Here is an 18,727-nt window from a genome sequence, read left to right on the forward strand (position 1 = left end):
TGCCCACTCTGTAAACATGTCTAAGTTTCCCTGAGCCCTCTTCAAATCCTTCTTGCCACTCTCTCTTACAACTAATTTAAGATGTCAATAAACTTCTAAGTATTAATTGATTCCCTCATCCAAATCATTGATTGATATTCTGAATAGCTCAGGCCCAAGGACTGGTCCTTGTAGAATTCCTCGCCACTATCCTCTGCTTCAAAAATGACCCATTTATTCTTACTGTCTGTTTCCTGGCTAATCAACTCTTAATCCATGCCAGTGTATTGCCAACAATTCCACATGCTCTAATTCTGCATAATAACATTTAATGTAGAACTCTCTTATAATCTTTCTGAAAATCCAAATACACCATGTTTACTGGTTCTCCCGGATGAAAGGTTTATGCCCGAAACATCGATTCTGCTGCTCCTCAGATGCTGCCTGACCTGCTGTACTGCTGTCCTTTTCCAGCACTACACTCTCGACTCTGATCTCTAGCATCTGCAGTCCTCACCTTTTTCTCCTGGTTCTCCCTTATCCTTTTTACTACTGTGTCCTCAAAAAAACTTTAGTAGTTTTGTCAAATACAATTTCCCTTTCATAAATCTATATTTATAACTTGAAATGTTGCAAGGAGGAGTTCCCGAGTTAGTTTAGATTGTTATGGTACTCTCTTTGAGACAAAGAAATGGACAGATAAAGGGACAGAACTACAAGCTGAAGATTCCCCTCCAAGCCATACACTACCTGGACTTGGAACTATAATCACTGTTTCTTGAATGTCCTTGGGTCAAAGTCCTGGAACTCCCAGCAGTGCATGAGTCCCTACACCTCAAGGGGCAGCTCATCACTATTATCTTCAGGATATTTATGAGTCAATGCGGAACTGGCTAGCTGGGCATGGACTGTTTCAATATCTGAGGAGATGCGAATGGTTGTGCAATAATCTGTGAACATCCCCACTTCTGACTTTATGGATGGGAATGACATTGATGAAACAGGTTCGGCTTGGGATAAAACACTGTGGAACTCCTATAGAGATGCTCTGGAGCTTAGATGACTACTTCTATCATTCAGAACTATCTTGTTTTGACCCAAGTTTTACTTCAACCAGTGGACAATTTTTTCCTGATTTCCATTGGCTCCAATTTCACTAGAGTTGCTTGATGCCACATTTAGTTAAATGCAGTTTTGATGTCAAAGGCAGTCACTCTCTTGCCTGATTGTTATTCAACTCTTTTTGTCCATGTTCAACCAAGGCTATAATGATGTCAGGAGCTGAGTCGCCCAAACTGGGTGTCAAATAGCAGGTTATTGCTAAGTGCTAATGATACCTTCTATCATGTAAATTTCAGCCAAGTTCTCCAGAAGCCCCAGAAACAGATGGCTTCTCCTCCCCACCGATACACACATTATAATTAATTTCCATGTTCAAATACACGAGAGAGTAAAAGCCCTCCAGATTGCTCCACCAATAAATAAGATTAAAAATCACACAACACCAGGTTATAGTCCAACAGGTTTAATTGGAAGCACACTAGCTTTCTGAGCGACGCTCCTTCATCAGGTGATAGTAGAGGGCTCAATCCTAACACAATTTATAGCAAAAATTTACAGTGTGATGTAACTGAAATTATACATTGAAAAACTGATTGTTAAGCCTTTCATCTGTTAGAATACAGTGATAGTTTCACTTCTTTCATGTGTAAATCACAAAACCTTTTTTTTAAATAGTTGCATTCTCGGGTTAGCTGTTAACAATGGTGATAGCTTAATTTCAGTTACATCACACTAAATTTTTTGCTATAAATTCAGTGTGTTAGGATTGAGCCCTCCACTATCGCCTGATGGAGGAGCGTCGCTCAGAAAGCTAGTGTGCTTCCAATTAAACCTGTTGGACTATAACCTGGTGTTGTGAGATTTTTAACTTTGTACACCCCAGTCCAACACCGGCATCTCCAAATAATAAATAAGATCCGTTTTGTTTTTTTTAAATTCTATATTCTAAACCACACCTGATCATTTTTACCAAACAAGAATCTACATTTGTGCCTCAAAACGACTTAATGAGACTGCTTTTACTACTTTTTGAGACAATATTTCAAAGTCTCTCAATCTTCTGAGAGGGAAAAAAATTTCTCATCTATTTCCTAAAAAGCTGAACCCTAATTTTAAAACAATGTCTGCTCATTCTGCACTCAACCACAGAAGAAAATAGCTTTCCACATCCACTTTGTAAAGATTATTCAGTTTGAGAGTTTGTCTGAAGGTTTTGTTATTGAAAGTGAAGTGGGTGGTAAGGCATAGGTCAACTAGCTTGAATATGTTGTCCTTGCTGATAAAGTTAATTGTATTTGGTGTATGTGTCTTTGGTTCTTCTAATTGTGTAGTCAGTGTCTCTTTGGCCAGGTTGATGTTGATGGATGTGAACATCAAAGGAAACCATTATTTCATCCTCTTCTACCTTGGTGTTTTTGGTGTTCAGGAATTCTTGGGTTGAGTGAATGGAGTGGCACGAGTCTTCTACTACGTGTTTTAGTCTTTGGTGTAGTTCCTTGGGTATTGTATACATTGGTGTTCCAAGTAATGAGAGGATGGGTCTGAGGGGGGGTTCCTGGTTTGTGAATTTTGGATAATCCAGAAAAACGTGATATGTTGGATCCAGCTGGTTTCATTTTTTGGAAATCGGTCTTGGTTAATTCGCCAGATGTCTGAAATTTTTTGACAAAGGCTGTGATTCGATTCTCTAGCTGTGGCATTCGGTTTATTGCCACCTATTGGTAAGTATTGGTATCCGCAAGCAGTGTGTTCACTTTCTCAATATAGTCTGTTTGGTTTAACATGACTGTCAAGCATCTTTTGTCTGCAAGTAGGATAACGATGTTTTTAATCTTTTTTTGAGTCCTTCTCAAGCTTTCCTTTGTATATTGAGTGTTTCCTTGCTTTTTCCTGCTTAACGTTGGTGCGACCATCTGTCTGATGGGTTTGTTGATAGAGTTCTGGTTGAAAACCATCAATTTGGACCCCATCTACCAGCCTGAGAAAAGAACAGGAAATGACATTCCCAACCCAAGGAAACCTAAACACATAAATAAAAAGCAGGACATAACACCAGCGCTTCACCGGAGGCTCATTGATGATGTTACCTAGAATGGTGACAAAACGTCTGAAAACTAATCTTCCAGCTCAGTGAGCAAACTTACATCCAGAACCTCAACCTAAGCTACAAATCTTCTCAAAACTCACTAGCTCATTGTGTCTTTGTGACTGATTTTGAGACCTTCTGACCAGGTGACCCTACCACTCCCATTGCTTATTGATTCACTGGGTTAAACCTCTTTACAGGTCTCCTTGAACTGATCCCAAACTGGCATATTTCTCTATTTGCTCCGATATCCTCTTTCCTGGTTCATCTTGTCCGTAACACCCAGTTTCTGACCGTTAAATATTTTTCCCATTAAACTGCTGACCACCAAATCTCCCTACTGATCTCCACATTATTTAATGTTAACATTTATCTCACCAAATACCATCTTCTGTCCTGTAGTTCTGCCATCATTGTTCTTCTCAAAAAAATCTTTTGACCATTCATTGAATCGTTTTATCTGTATTCAACACTATTAGCCGTACATTCCTGATCCTATCTACTCATTAAGTCCTTCTCGTTCTTTTGTCCCCTCATTTTTACCCCTTCTCTACTGGACTTTATGAAAGGTCTGCAGTAATGTGGCTTTCTCCAGGAGGAGGAAAACCAATGGGTGATGTGGGGTTGAAGATTACAGGAAGATTAAAAAAAATTGCTATTTTGCACATTTCAACTAATACAGAATAATGTCGGTTACAGTCTGGGACTCGTCACCAGTACTTTATTTTAACTTCAAAAATACAATTGTTCAGAATACAATCAAAAGAAGTCGGAAAAAAATATAGAACAAAACACATTTTAAAAGTTGAAATACAACAGTTACACTTAGCAGTAGGTTAAAGTCAGGCATTATTGGTTATCCACAACATTTCCAACCTCAACTCAACACATATTTGCAGCTTATAAAATGTCTCTGGACCACAATAAGGAAAATACTCAAAAAAGGAATCAATCATTATGAGGAAAAGGCAGGAGAGTGGAGTTGGAAAGCAGCAGAGCAGACTCAATGGATTGAATGGCCAACGTTGTACCTGTAACTTATGGTTTTGTATTTTTTTTCATTATCATCTGATGGCACTGGCATCTTGACTAAAACCAGCTCAGTATCAGCAGTGGCTAAATAACAGTTAATCGGAAAACTTTGGGGGCATGTGGTGGTTGTCAAAGTAGGTGAACAACTGGCAGCTGCTACCTAAGATATATAAATTCAAATTTATGCAATGAAATATGCATGAAGGAGTTAAAAGATACTGACAGACAAATCAGGAAAGGAGTCTTTAGGTCATAGCAGATAAATCATTGTGTCAATGTCTGGGTGCTGTGAAGATAGCGTACAGGATGTTGTATTTCGATTTAAAAAAAGTAATCGAAAGATGTCATCCTGATACTGTAAAGTGATTTACTTGGCACGTTGTGCACACTTCTGGAGCTCTCATTAGAATAATAGGGACTAAATTATGGAGAGCCTTGAGAAAACTTGTTGGGATGAGGAAACTAGGTAATAAAACATGAGAACAGAGTAAGATTTGGACTTGTCACTGGAGAGTGAATGAGGGGATATTTGAAGGGAGTCAAATCAACAAGGCTTGGATCAGTCAGGCTTTTAAAAAGTTTAAATACTCTCTTAAAATCACACTACTAAAATTGCTCCAATCTTACACCTATCAAGGTAATTTAGATTCAAAGAGTCATACAGATCTACAGCACGGAAACTGACCCTTCAGTCTAACCTCATCCATGCTGACCAAATATCGTAAATTAATCTCGTCCCATTTGACAGCATTTGGCCCATATCCCTGTAAACCTTTCCTGTCTATATATCTATCCAGATGCCTTTTAAAAGTTGTATTTGTACCAGCCTCCACCACTTCCTCTAGCAGCTCATTCCAGACATGCACCACCATCTGTGTAAAATGTTGCTCCCGAGGTCCTTTTTAAATCCTACTACTCTCACCTTAAACCTGTGCCCTCTAGTTTTGAACTCCCCTTGTACTCTGAGGTAACATTCTTGGCTGTCGACTACACCTCCAATTTTGGTGTCATCTGCAAACTCACTAACTGTACCTCCGATGTTCATATCAAAATCATTTATATAAATGACAAAAAGCAGTGGACCCAGCACCAATCCTCGTATCACACTGTTGGTCACTGGCTGCCAGTCTAAAATGCAACTCTCCACACCACCCACTGTCTACTACGTTCAAGCCAGTTCTGTACTCAAATGGCTCATTCTCATTCTATTCCATGTGATTCAATCTTGCTAACAAGTCTACCATGAGGTACCTTGTCAAACACCTTACTGAAGTCCACCACTGCTAACTAAGATGAGGTCAGAAACAAATATGCTTTATTTCACAACAAATAAATATTCAGGGCTACAGTTATTACTGAACTAAGTGTCTCATCAATACGATTTAACTTCAAATAATAATATGAAATAACATTTTATATCTGCTATATATGAAGGAAAATTTGGCACAAAAATTATTGCTATATTCTTGCAATCTTGACCTTTCAAACCTTCCAAAAACTTGTCCCATCAACTTGATATTTAAAAGTCTGTGTTTTGTTCCCATTTTTCTCTTTGGTCTCCTCTCTGGATTGGAGCACAATGCCAGACGACTACTACAAAGCACCAAGAAACTTCTGTGTGTGAATTATTTAGCTATTACTGAGACAATTCAATAAACAGTTTGTTTTCTGTTTTGAAGCCTAAACCATATGCATTTTAACTAACAGCTTTGACAAAAGGTCAGTTAGACTGAAAACATCAGCTCTTTTCTCTCCTTAAAGATGCTGCCAGACCTGCTGAGATTTTCCAGCATTTTCTCTTTTGGTTTCAGATTCCAGCATCCACAGTAACTTGCTTTTATGCATTTTAACTAACCTTTATGCCAGTGCTTTCTTCTAAAGTTGTACAAATGCACTTTGCTTTTGAAACCTCAACTTCCAATAAATTTTGTTGGGAAATGATGAAAAGAAAAAAAACAGTATAAGACAGGAATGTTTAATTTGATACAGAGCAGCAAATCAAGTAGGCATCAGTACAAAAAAATACAAAGAACTGTGGGTGCTGGAAACAACAACAGAAATTGCTGAAGAATCTCAGGAGGTCTGGCAGTTAGAAGGACACTGGACCCAAAACCCTGCTTTCTCTCCACAGATGCCGCCAGATCGGCTAAGTTTCTCCAGATACCAGTACAAGTTGAGCAAGAGTAGATTTAAACAAATGGAAGAAAATATTACTTAAGAGTACAACAGAAAATGTTGGGAGATATTCAGGTCTGGCAGCACCAGTGGAGAGAAGAACAGTTACCATTTCAAGATGAACATGACTCTTTCAGGAAGAGTCTCGACACAAAATGTAACTGCTTCTTTCTCCAAAAATGATGCCATGATCTGCTGAATGTTTCCAGCACATTGCTTTTATTTCAGATTTCTGACATTCATAATATATCTTTTATTACTTCAAAGGAGTTATTTGAACAAGCTATCAATCAGTTGATATAGCAAGTAACTTATATCTCTGTGAGACCATATACACAACTATCTTAATTTCCAAAACAGCAAAAAGTGGACAGAATGATGGATTTATCTGACCGTGAAAGTTTGCATGTTTAACCTAGCACTCTCCTGGTTCACATGGCTCAACACATAACAGCACAGACTCTACATCCATTCACCAAAGCAGGAATACCTCCCCTCGCCCCCCCCATCCTTTTCACAAATATATTCTAATCATAACTATGTTTTTTCGCATTTGGTTGCCAAATGTTACTTATGTAGACACTAATAGTACTATTTGGATTAGCTGGGTGGGATTGGCAAGGTGTATGCAATGGATAAACACATTTACTAGATGGGAACACATTTATTTTGTTAGATCCACATTGAATACAAATAAATGTAGAAACTGCCACTTTTTTAGAATGAGCAGGAAAAGATTAAATGAATTTAGAAACTGATATCAGTATTTTAAAAAAAAACTACTATAAATGTTGGGTCAATAAATTTTGGTCTAGCAAGCAATGCCCACATCCTGTGAGTGAATTCTTAAAAGCTGAACTATTGTATTAAAAATGACTGTTAGAATCAATTTATCCAAGAGAAAAAGTTTTTTTTTAAATTTGAGAAACCTGTTCTCTTTTTATCTCTACAAGGAATACTGATGCAGCACTCATATCCAGAGTACTTTTCTGCTGATCTTTTGGTTGCAGCTTTTATCCTGATGTTACTCAAGAGCAAATGTGGGGGTGAAGTATAATTATCTCATAATTGGGAATTGGATCCTGTGATTTTCAAATTGTGTTCCATTTATTCCAACTTGGATAACAATTAAACTCTAAAAAGCACATTTTAAAATACAACAAGAGACACACAACTTTCAGAAAAAAGTACTCATAATATATTTGATCTAATTGTATCATTTATTGGAAATATAAAAATTGAAAAAAATCAAGAGGGAAAATATAAATATTTCATTTGTGTTTTGTTTTGCATCTAATGTCAAAATCAATTAATTAATTTTTTCCACTACCTCAAAATTGAGATATTCCAAAGATCCCCAAAATTTATTTTTATTTAGCATCATGCCAAACTTTATGAACCAAAGAAATCCAAGATGAATGGGAAAAACTGCACAGCAGAATATAGACTGGTAATCAAAAAGGAAAATATATAGCAAATGAAGTTTAACACTAAGAATGTACAACTGGTATAGAAGCACACAATGCAAGACAAAAATACGACTGTAAAGTGTTTCACAATGGAGAAAAACAATTGAAATGCTTTATCCAGTACAATAGAGGTTAACACATACAAGATATTTGCAAAACAGTCATCAAAGTTGCAGCGAAACTTTGTTTCTCTTGGACCATAAAATTAGAGTCGTGGCTAGGCTGAATTAGAGTACATAATAATATAGTATTTTATTAGACATTACAGGGAGTATGACTACAGTTTTTCCTCAATTAAACCTTAGCTTATGCATGGATGATCCATTTTTCCTTGACACTTCATACTGTAAATTGAAGTAGAGCTTATTTAAGTGTTTGAGTGTGCAAACATTCTGCCCATGTCTAATTTAAGTAAAATTTACTTGCTAAAAGCACAGCTCTATGCATACGTAAACACACATCCACAGGGCACTTCCGAGACAATCTGCAGAAATAGCGTCACATTAAAAATTATAAATTGCAGTCTTGAATCCACAATGCAGCGATGCGTTTGCATTATGAAAGATGCTATTACATTTCATTTCAACAATGACTATAGGACCTTGTTATACAGCACAATATAAGGTGCAGGCTGCAACTGTTCTGTAAGCAAAGCATATCTCGTGAAAACACCCAATATTTTTTTCAAATATTATAGGATAAATGCTACAATTAGGGGTTGCAGCAAAAGCTAGTTTGAAACATTCAACAAACACAGCTTACCCAACTACAAATCCACAAAGTCCATCAATCCTGTTATGAAACTGGGTTGGTCAAAAGATAGAAGTTTCACTTGTCAAAGCAAGGTTAAGATAAGGCAATCTTATCATATAAGCCTAAATATTTTAAAGATGAGAAATCAGTAACAAAGTATAAAATGTGGAAAAATTTAGAACTGATAGAGGCAGCTTACTCAGCAAATAACAAATTAATAACGAATATAGTTTATTTCATGCAGAAAAATGAGTAATGAATAATTTACCCAAATACTATTGTTGGAAGGGGCCTATCTGCATACAAAGCTGGCTGTATCATGCCATTCACAGTTGCTGTTCATCTTAGAAAAGTTATTCTTAGTGTGCTGCTCACCGGGAAGACTAGAACTACAACTGTCCTACTCCATTATCATAAATTGGTTGAGGATTGTCTTCGCCTCATTCTTAACACTGATATAAAACCGAGAAAGTGTTTCATTCCCTTCTTGAAAACAGTTTATTTGATATGACCCATGGTGGGTGTAAAAATAGTGAATACAATTTAAGCAGGCATTTTTATAATTATTTCCATTTACCAGGCAAAAAACAGGTGAGACCCATTTCAGTTGAGTCGAACTAAATGTCATCAATCTATTATTTTAAAAACAAACAGCCCAGATTTTTTTTAAAAAATTCACAGATGGAATGAAAAAAAAAGTTTTGAATTTTTGTCTGACTAATTTTCAAGGCTGTCTTTCATAAAATGTCAAATTGACCTACTATATGAATTTTACAAAGAAAGTTTTGTTAAATAAACTTTTATTTTTATACTTTCATAACAATATAATCAAAATTTACATTACTAAATTATTGTGTCGAATTTTTGCTTCATCAAATTACTCCTATGTTTGTACAGGTGGTTTCAGAAACACTATCCTCCAATGGTAAGTGTTAATTGAAAACTACCCATGAACAGAGCATTATTTGATTTATAAATGCATTCCTTCCTCTTGCAATCTTATTTAAAAGAAACCTGTAAGCTTAAACACTGATAACATTTGAACTACCTGTCTTGTTGTTCCACTCATCTGCCATAATTCTTCCACCAAAGCGCTATACTTGCAATGTATCTTGCAGCAGTTGACATAATTTTATGGCACACACCAGCGTTAGCAACATAGTTTGAGGCCAGATTGTAAAGTCTTTCAGCATCAAAGGTGTCAAAATGACCTGGCAGCACTTTTATCACAAGGTTCTTGTCCACTAGAGTCATTAGACGTTTGCAACTTTGAACGTAGTCACTGACATCGCTGGAAGGGAGCCAGTCAATCAGAGTTCCATTGTATACTACATCTCCACTAAAAAGAATGCGGTTCTCCTGGTCATGAAGGCAGATGCTACCTCTGGAGTGACCAGGCATGTGTAGAACAGTGAGCTGACGGTTTCCAAGATTAATAATGTCACCTGACATGAAAAGCATAAAAGTCTCAAATCTCTCTTGGAATCCTTGCTAATTACATCTAAGATTTAATGTAAATATTTGAACTCATGTTAACATAGCAAGGATAGTTGAAATCTCCAGTAATAAAGATGTTTGTATTTTTCTTAATGCTTTGCAATATGTAATCACAATTGAAAACATTTTGGTTCACTCTACAATGCATTTTGATAAAATGTATAACAAATGAATAGTCAGCAAATTTTACATTAGGTGGTAACAGTCCTAAATAATTAGCAGATTGCCAATTTGCCATCACCTAAATTAACCTATTACACTATTTTTAATCACAGAATCATAGCAAAAGAGCTTTGACACATTGTGTCTACATAGTTTGTGGAAGTGCTATTCAATTCATCCCACTTCCCTGATCTTTCCCGATAGGAAAGTATTTATTTTCATCTTAAGGTATCTATAAAATCCTTTTTGATATTTCTAACTGAATTTGTTTCTATTATCCTTTCAGATTGTTCATTTGAAATAGTCATAGAGGTGTTCAGCATGGAAACAAACCCTTCGGTCCAACTCGTCCATGCCGACCAGATATCCTAAACTGATCTAGTCCCATTTGCTAGCATTTGGCCCTACCCCTCTAAATTCTTCCTATTTACATACTCATGCAGATGCCTTTTAAACAAAAACAAAAATTGCTGGAAAAGTTCATCAAATCTGGGAGCATCTCTGAAGAACAATTAGGGTTAACGTTTCAAATCTGGTGACCCTTCCTCAAACTCTATTTGCAGCATCTGCAGTTCTTTCGGTTTTTATTCAGATGCCTTTTAAATGTTGTGATTGTATCAGCCTCTACCACTTCCTATGGTAGTTCATTCCTTTCACACGTCACTGTCTGGGCCAAAATGTCCTTTTTAAATCTTTCCCTTCTCACCTTAAACCTATGCCCTCTAGTTTTAGACTCCCCACTCCAGGGAAAATCCCTTGTCTATTTACCTATCCATGCCCCTTATGATTTTATCAACCTCCATTGACTTCAGCCTCTGACACTCCAGAGAAAACAGCCCCAAGCTATTCAGCCGCTCCCAATACCTCAAATCCTACAACCCTGGCAACATCCTTGTAAGTCTTTTCTGAACACTTTCATTTTTTTGCAACATTCTTCCTATGGCAAGGATGCTATCAACAATTGCATGTTGATAACAACTCACCTTATAAAATAAATTCTCAGCTCATCTGTAAATTTTGTTTTCAAATATATTTGTTGTCCTCTGGTTATTGATCCTTCTGCCAATAGTATCAGTTACTCCATGAAACCATTTATGATTTTTTGGTATATTCATTAAACATCTCCTAAACTGTCTTTTCTCCAAGGAGGCCAACTTAACTTCTGTAACTTTTCCACCTATCCAAACTTTCATGAACCCAGAACCATTCTATTAAGTCTCCTCTGCGCCTTCTTTCAGGTCATGACATTTGTCATGTTCAGCACAACATCATGGGCCAAAGGTACTATTCTGTAACTTACTCCTGCTCCAGTGTTATAGATAGCCAGTCTTCTCAATTTATCCTGTTAACTTCAAATACACATGTACATCAACTCAGACCTCATTGTTCTTATATCCATTGTAAAAGTACACCATTTATGTCACATTACCTCTCATGATCCTTTCTACCAAAACACACTAAAATTACTTGACACAAACAACAAATCTGTCATTATCATTTATGCCTCTTTCAAAGAAACCTTATGGTATGACATGAAAATACATGGATTTGGATATACCTAAAGTGTTGGGGGGGGAGACATTGCTCGATACTTAGGTAGAGAAACAAGTCTGTTTGGAAATTACATAAGTGCAAGGTCTAAATAGTGATGCATCTGGGGGACTTTAACAAAATATTAATTGGGATAACATTTGAGTAGATGAATAAGGAAGGGGGGGGGGGGAAACGGCGTATCTGAAATGTACTTAAGAGAATATCATCGACCAATATTTTATTAAGTTAGAAATCACACAATACCAGGTTATATGCCAACAGACTTATTTTGAAGTACAAGCTTTTCAGGTACCTAGTGAGGCAGGATCATAGGACACAATTAATAGTAAAAAATCAAAGTGTCATCAAATTGATGCAATGCATTTCAATTATATGACATTTTGTTCTTGGACTATAACCTGATGTTGTGTGATTTCCAACTTTGTTTATCCCAGTCCAACATCAGCACCTCTTTTCTGTACCAATCTACCTTTTGTCAATGTATTTATCCAAAGCAATACTGTTTGGAATCGCCACCTTACAATCCCCTTGGAAACAAACTCAAGTCTGTAAACAAAGGACAGGACACATTCTCTGCATTACCAAATTTTAAATGGGTAGACTTGGGAAACAACCAGTCGCTCAAAACTGGACATCTGTGAGGGCCAACATCTGCAGTAGAGTTGTGTTCAATCAAAACCTGTAACCACATTTCCTGGCATTTTTCTCACAACCTTTATCATTAAGGCAGGGACCCAACGCTAGTTTGATAATGAATGTAGAAGAGCATGCAAGAAGTAGCATCAGACAACGGGTACACATTTGTGTATATACTGAACAGAAACTGTACACATCAAACATTGCTAAGCAACATTCACAATCAGCAAATCAGATCTAAGCTATGCAGTCTAACACATCCACTAATGAATTGTGATAGACAAATGAACAGTGAACTAGAGGATGATGGGGCTGCCCAGTGTGGTAATGGAAAACACAAGACTGAACATTTACAACTATCTTCAGCCAGAAATGCTGAGTGGATGTCAATCTATCCACCTCTCGAGGAGTATCGTGTCATACCATTATATAGATCAGTCTTCAACCATTTCAACTCATTCTGCTTGGTGTCAAAAAGGTTGAAGGCACTGGATGCGACAAAGGCTAAGGATCTGACATACCAAACATCAAACTTGTACTCACAAAAAGCTGTATCCTTCATCAAGCTGTTCCAGTATAGCTAGGATACTGGCACGTACTGGGAAACTTCAGCCCCATCAGGCTATTGTAATGGAAGATAGCAATAATAACCTGCTATCCAGTGCTCAGCTTGCAATATACCAGGACCAATCAGTTTCAGATTCTGTCAACCTTAGTACAAACATGGGTTAAAAAAAAGCTCAATTCAAGAGATAATGTGAGTGTTACTGCCATGAATCAAGACAGCATCTTGACGGAATATGGCATTAAGGAACCTCGGGTAAAAAATTAGATCTGCAGATGCTGGAGATCACAGCTGAAAATGTGTTGCTGGTTAAAGCACAGCAGGTTAGGCAGCATCCAAGGAATAGGAAATTCGACGTTTCAGGCATCAGGCCCTTCCTGATGAAGGGCTTATGCCCGAAACGTCGAATTTCCTATTCCTTGGATGCTGCCTAACCTGCTGTGCTTTAACCAGCAACACATTTTCAGCATTAAGGAACCTCAGCAACTTTGAAGTCAGTGACAATCAGAGATGGAGGTGAACTGTCCACCAGAGATATTGATAGCTTCAGTATATGGGCAAAATGTATACTGTGGGAAAATGCAAAGTTGTTCATTTTGGAGGGGAGAACAAAAGATTAGGATATTATTTAGATATAGAAAAACTGTGGAAAGCTGCAACACAAAGGGATTTGGGGTACTTGTGCATGAAACACAGGAAGCTCATACACAGGTAATCAGGAAGGCTAACATAATGTTGGCCCTTAAGTTTTACAAGGTGTTAGTGAGACCACATCTGGAGGACTGTGAGAAGATTTCACTCCCTTATTTAAGAAAGAGGTCATTTCATTGGAGGCAGTTTGGAGAAGGTTTTCTAGGATGATCACTGATTTAAAGGGAATGCCTTAAAAGTAAAGGCTAAATAAGATGGGATGCTACTCACTGGAGTTTAGGAGAATGAGAGATGATCTCATTGAAACATAGAGGATTTTTAATGCGGTTTGACGTGATAAATGTTGAGAGAATATTTCCCCTCATGGGAGAGTGTAGGACCGGGGTGCATACACTCAGAGTAAACGTAGATAAGTTCTTGATTAGTAAGGGATCAAAGATTATGGAGAGATAGCAGGAGAATCATGTGTTTCTCAACCCAGTCATGATAGTCAGATACAAAAACAGAAATCGCTGGAAAAACTCAGCAATCTGGCTGCATCTATGGAGAGAAAGCAGAGTTATCAGGCAATGGCCATCTTCGTATGACCATAAGATAGAAAAGCAGAATTAGGCCATTGTGGCCATTTCATCACAGTTGATGTGTTTCTCAACCCCATTCTCTTGCCTTCTCCCCATAACACTTGATTTCCTTACTAATCAAGAACACATCAATTTCAGTCTTAAATAAATTCAATGACTTGGCCTCCATAGCCCTCTGCAGCCTCCACATCCACTCTATCCAGGACTCTCAATATTATGTAAGTTTCAATGAGATCACCCCTCACTCTTCAAAACTCTATTGAGCACAGACCTAGAGTTCTCAACCACTCCTCAAGTAACAAGCCTATCATTCCACACGTCATTCTTGTGAACCTCCTCTGGAACTCCTCTAATTCCAGCACACCTTTCCTTAGACATGGGGCTAAAAATCAGTCACAATCTTCTAAATGCAGTCTGCCAAGAGTCGTATACAGCCTTAGCAGTACATCTCTACCCTTGTATTCTAGCTCACTTGAAAGGAATGCTAGCATTGTAATTGCCTTCCAAACTGACAACTGAATCTGCATGTTAATCTCAAGTTCCTTTGCGCTTCAGATTTCCAAAGCATTTCCCCATTTAGAAAATAGTCTACACCTCTATTCTTCTTCCTATAATTGTAGTCCATTTCCCACTTATTTGTCCATCCTCCAAACCTGTCCAAGTCCTTCTATAACCTTCTCGCTTCAACACTACTGTGTCCCTCTATCCATCTTGTGGCATCTGCAAACTTAGCAACAATGTCCTCAGTTCAACTGTCTAGGTCGTTAACATACAATGTGAATCATGGTACAAATACTGAACCCTGTAGAACTCCACAGGTCACCGGCTGCCATCCTGAAAAAGGAGCCTCACAAAGTAGCAGTTCTACAAAAGCTTATGATTTCAAATAAACCTGTTGGACTATAACTTGGTGTCTTCCGACTTCTGACCTTATCCTGGAAGACCCCTTTATCCCTAATCTCTGCCTCCTGCCAGTCCTCCAATCTTCTACTTATGCCAATACCTTGCCCTGAACACCATTTTATTTAGCAGCCTCCTGGGCAGCACCTTGTCAAAGGTCTACATATAGAGAATTTGATGTACAATAGCATTATTATTTTGATTTTGATAAGTGGTGATGTACTCGGAATATCATTGCAGTAATAATCCTGAGGCCCATGCTAATGCTTGTACATGGATTTAAATTCCACCAAGACAGCTGGTAGAACTTAAATTCTCCTAAGAAATCTGGAGTATGAAACTAGTCTCAGTAATGGTGACTGTGCCACCAAATGCCCTAAAAATCCATTTGGTTCACAACTGTATATAACAGAATAAAATCAAAAAACCTGATGAAGGAGCGTCGCTCCGAAAGCTAGTGTGCTTCCAATTAAACCTGTTGGACTATAACCTGGTGTTGTGTGATTTTTAACTTTGTACACCCCAGTCCAACATCGGCATCTCTAAATCAAGAATAAAATCGGTTTGCCTTACCTGGTTGTGTGTGAGATTCTAGACCCACAACAAGGTTGTTGACTCTTAACTGTCCTGTGTAACAAGCCATTTAGATCAAGAGCAATTACAGATGAGAAACTAATGCTCAACTTGCCAGCAATACTCCCAACCCATTAAATAGGTTTTTAAAAATTCCCCACCATCGACATCTTCGGGGATTAAATTCACCTAAAACTAATGGATCAGCCGTTATATGTATTCTAGTTACAACAGCAGTTATAGGCTGGGGATTCTACTGCATGACTCATTTATCGACCTCCCCACCTACATTAAATGAATCAAGAGTGTAATACAGTATTTTCAACTTGAATGGAAGAATGCGACTCAAATAACACTAAAGAGGTTCTACCACCTGAGCGTTTCTTTTGAAATCACACACCATCCTGATTTGGATTCTCTATCTATACTCCTTTCATTTGTCAAAATGATTGAACTTGTTTCCAAGTAGCAGGGTAACATTACAAGATAGCAGCACATCTTCACTTTCTCAAGATTGATCAGATGAGCCAATGGGCTGAGAAGTGGCAGGGGGCTCATGCCCGAAAAGTCAATTCTCCTGCTCCTTGGATGCTGCCTGACCTGCTGCGCTTTTCCAGTAACACATTTTCAGGTGGAGCTTAATTCAGATAAATACAAGGTGCTGCATTTTGGGAAAGTAAATCTTAGCAGGACTTATACACCTAATGGCAATACACTTAGGGAGTGCTGCTGAACAAAGAAACATTGGAGTGATGGATGATAGCTCCTTGAAGGTGCAGTCGCAGGAAGGAGGCATTGGGTATGCTTTCCTTTATTGATCAGAGTATTGAGTATAGGAGTTGGGAAGTCATGTTGCGGCTGTACAGGACATTGGTTAGGCCACTGTTGGAATACTATGTGCAATTCTGGTCTCCTTCCTATTGGAAAGATGTTGTGAAATTTGAAAGGGTTCAGAAAAGGTTTACAAGGATGTTGACAGGGTTGGAGGATTTGAGCTATAAGGAGAGGCTGAACAGGCTAGGGCTGTGTTCCCTGGAGCATCGGGGGTTGAGGGGTGACCTTATAGAGGTTTATAAAATCATGAGGGGCAAGGATAGGATATTTGACACAGTCTTTTCCCTGGGGTGGGTGAGTCCAGAAGTAGAGAGCATAGGTTTGGGGGAGAAGGGAAAGGTACAGGTATGTGTATGGAATGAGCTGCCAGAAGAAGTGGTGGAGCTTAGTACAATTGTAATATTTAAAAGGCATTTGGATAGATATGTGAATAGGAAGGGTTTGGAGGGATATTGGCCGGGTGCTGGCAGGTGGGACTTTATTGGATTGGGATATCTGGTCGGCATGGACTGTTTCCGTCCTGTACATCTCTATGACTCTAAGTAGGAATGGGCAATAAATGCTAGTCTTGCCAACAATGCGCTGACCCAATAAATAAAACAAGTGTGGATGAGAGATAGGATGCAGCCTACTGAGACTTATGTGGTAACAGTAATTAGGAAACTAAATTATTGCAAGTGATTCTACCTGTAACAAAACAAGTAGAAATGGAACCAGGTAAAACAGACCCAGCCAATTGAGGAAGTGGCACTGGAACAGTCAAAAAAGTGAGAGGCTGTATCTGACAGTGAAACCCCATAGGTACCAGCTAACATAAGAGCTAGAGAAAGAAGTTAAATGATATGTATTTGGTTGAAATAATGAAGGCATTTATAGTACTCCAATTGCATCTATCACATTCCCAAGTCATCATTCATGTGTCAGCACTGGTAGAATTAGTATTGCTAATTATCACAGACATCTGAATCAACTCTTGACAGCGTCAACCAACACAGTAACAATTCTAGACAAACTTTTCCACCAACACCGTGGAGGCTCCGTAATTTGTGGTCTGAAAGCCAGGAGAAAGTGAGCACAGCAGATGCTGGAGATGAGATTCAAAAAGTATGCTGCTGGAAACGCACAGTTGGCCAGGCAGCATCTGAGGAGCAGGGCAGTCGACGTTTCGAGCATCAGGAATGAAGAATTTATGCTCAAAATGTAGACTCTTCTGTTGCTCGGATGCTGCCTGGCCAGCTGTGCTTTTCCATCACCATACTTTTTGACTCTGGTGTGACACCCCCAACTCAGAATTGAGGATAACACCCAACGTCTTCCCGGTGTAGATTAGGGTTTTATAGGTGAAAGGCAGGATTTTTTTAATACTCTCTGCACGGAAGAGCAGCAAGGCAAGGAAACCTGATTCGTTCGTATTAAACTTGCTCAATAAATGCAAGGCTTGCACTGTTACCAGGATCACTAATGAATACACACCATCGTCTAGTATCCGGTCAGGTGCCACAGAGTGTACTTTAAAATTTTTGGCTCTCCAGCCCCGGTGAGGGGGCCTTTTAACCTCCCAGTCATACAGACAGGTCGCTGTTTCGAAGTTGTCTCCCCGCATCAAGGCGTTGGCCTCCGCTCTGTGCACGGCCACCCTGTCGAAGTGGTGCAGGCCTCCCGAGTGGTCGAAGCGGATGTTAGTGACCACAGCGAGAACCGGCTTGTGGCCGATGAGGCCGACGGAGACCAGGTAGTTGGGCAGGTTCCTCAGGCCCAGGCCTGTGTCTATCACCAGGTCCCGCTGGGAGCCCTGCAGCAGCCAAATATTGGTCCGCTTCCCTGCCTCGAAAAAGCGCTCACGGATCAAGTATAATCCGTTGGCCACCTCCTCCCAACAGAACCAGTCCGAGTAGGAAGGGTCCGGAAGCAGGGTTGACATCGACAACATCCTCAGCAACAACAACAATAACACCAACACCAGAGTGACAGCAGCATCAACCAATCCACACTGTCCGTTACACCAGCCAATCACCGCAGGGAGGAGGCGGGCTCTCCCGCTCCCACCTTGCAACACGTGTCCCACAGGAGGAGGTCTCCAGGATTGATTTGGAGATGTGTTGGACTGGGGTGCACAAATTTAAAAATCACACAACACCAGGTTATAGTCCAACAGGTTTAATTGGAAGCACACTAGCGTTCGGAGTGCCGCTCCTTCATCAGGTGGTTGTGGAGGGCA

At 38.9% G+C, this 18,727-nt stretch overlaps 1 protein-coding gene across 1 annotated transcript; it reads right to left on the reverse strand.

Moving 5' to 3' along the window:
• Positions 1-9,417: 9,417 nt before the first annotated feature.
• On the reverse strand, positions 9,418-18,435 carry mblac2 (metallo-beta-lactamase domain containing 2). The gene is made up of 2 exons (XM_060844168.1): positions 17,983-18,435; positions 9,418-10,001 (listed from the first exon to the last, which is right to left on the reverse strand). The coding sequence occupies exons 1-2, from the start codon at positions 18,428-18,430 to the stop codon at positions 9,622-9,624; spliced, it is 828 nt and encodes a 275-aa protein (XP_060700151.1). The 5' UTR covers positions 18,431-18,435; the 3' UTR covers positions 9,418-9,621.
• Positions 18,436-18,727: the final 292 nt, after the last annotated feature.

Source organism: Hemiscyllium ocellatum, chromosome 2 (genome assembly GCF_020745735.1).
Source record: "Hemiscyllium ocellatum isolate sHemOce1 chromosome 2, sHemOce1.pat.X.cur, whole genome shotgun sequence".
Lineage (NCBI taxonomy): Eukaryota > Metazoa > Chordata > Chondrichthyes > Orectolobiformes > Hemiscylliidae > Hemiscyllium > Hemiscyllium ocellatum.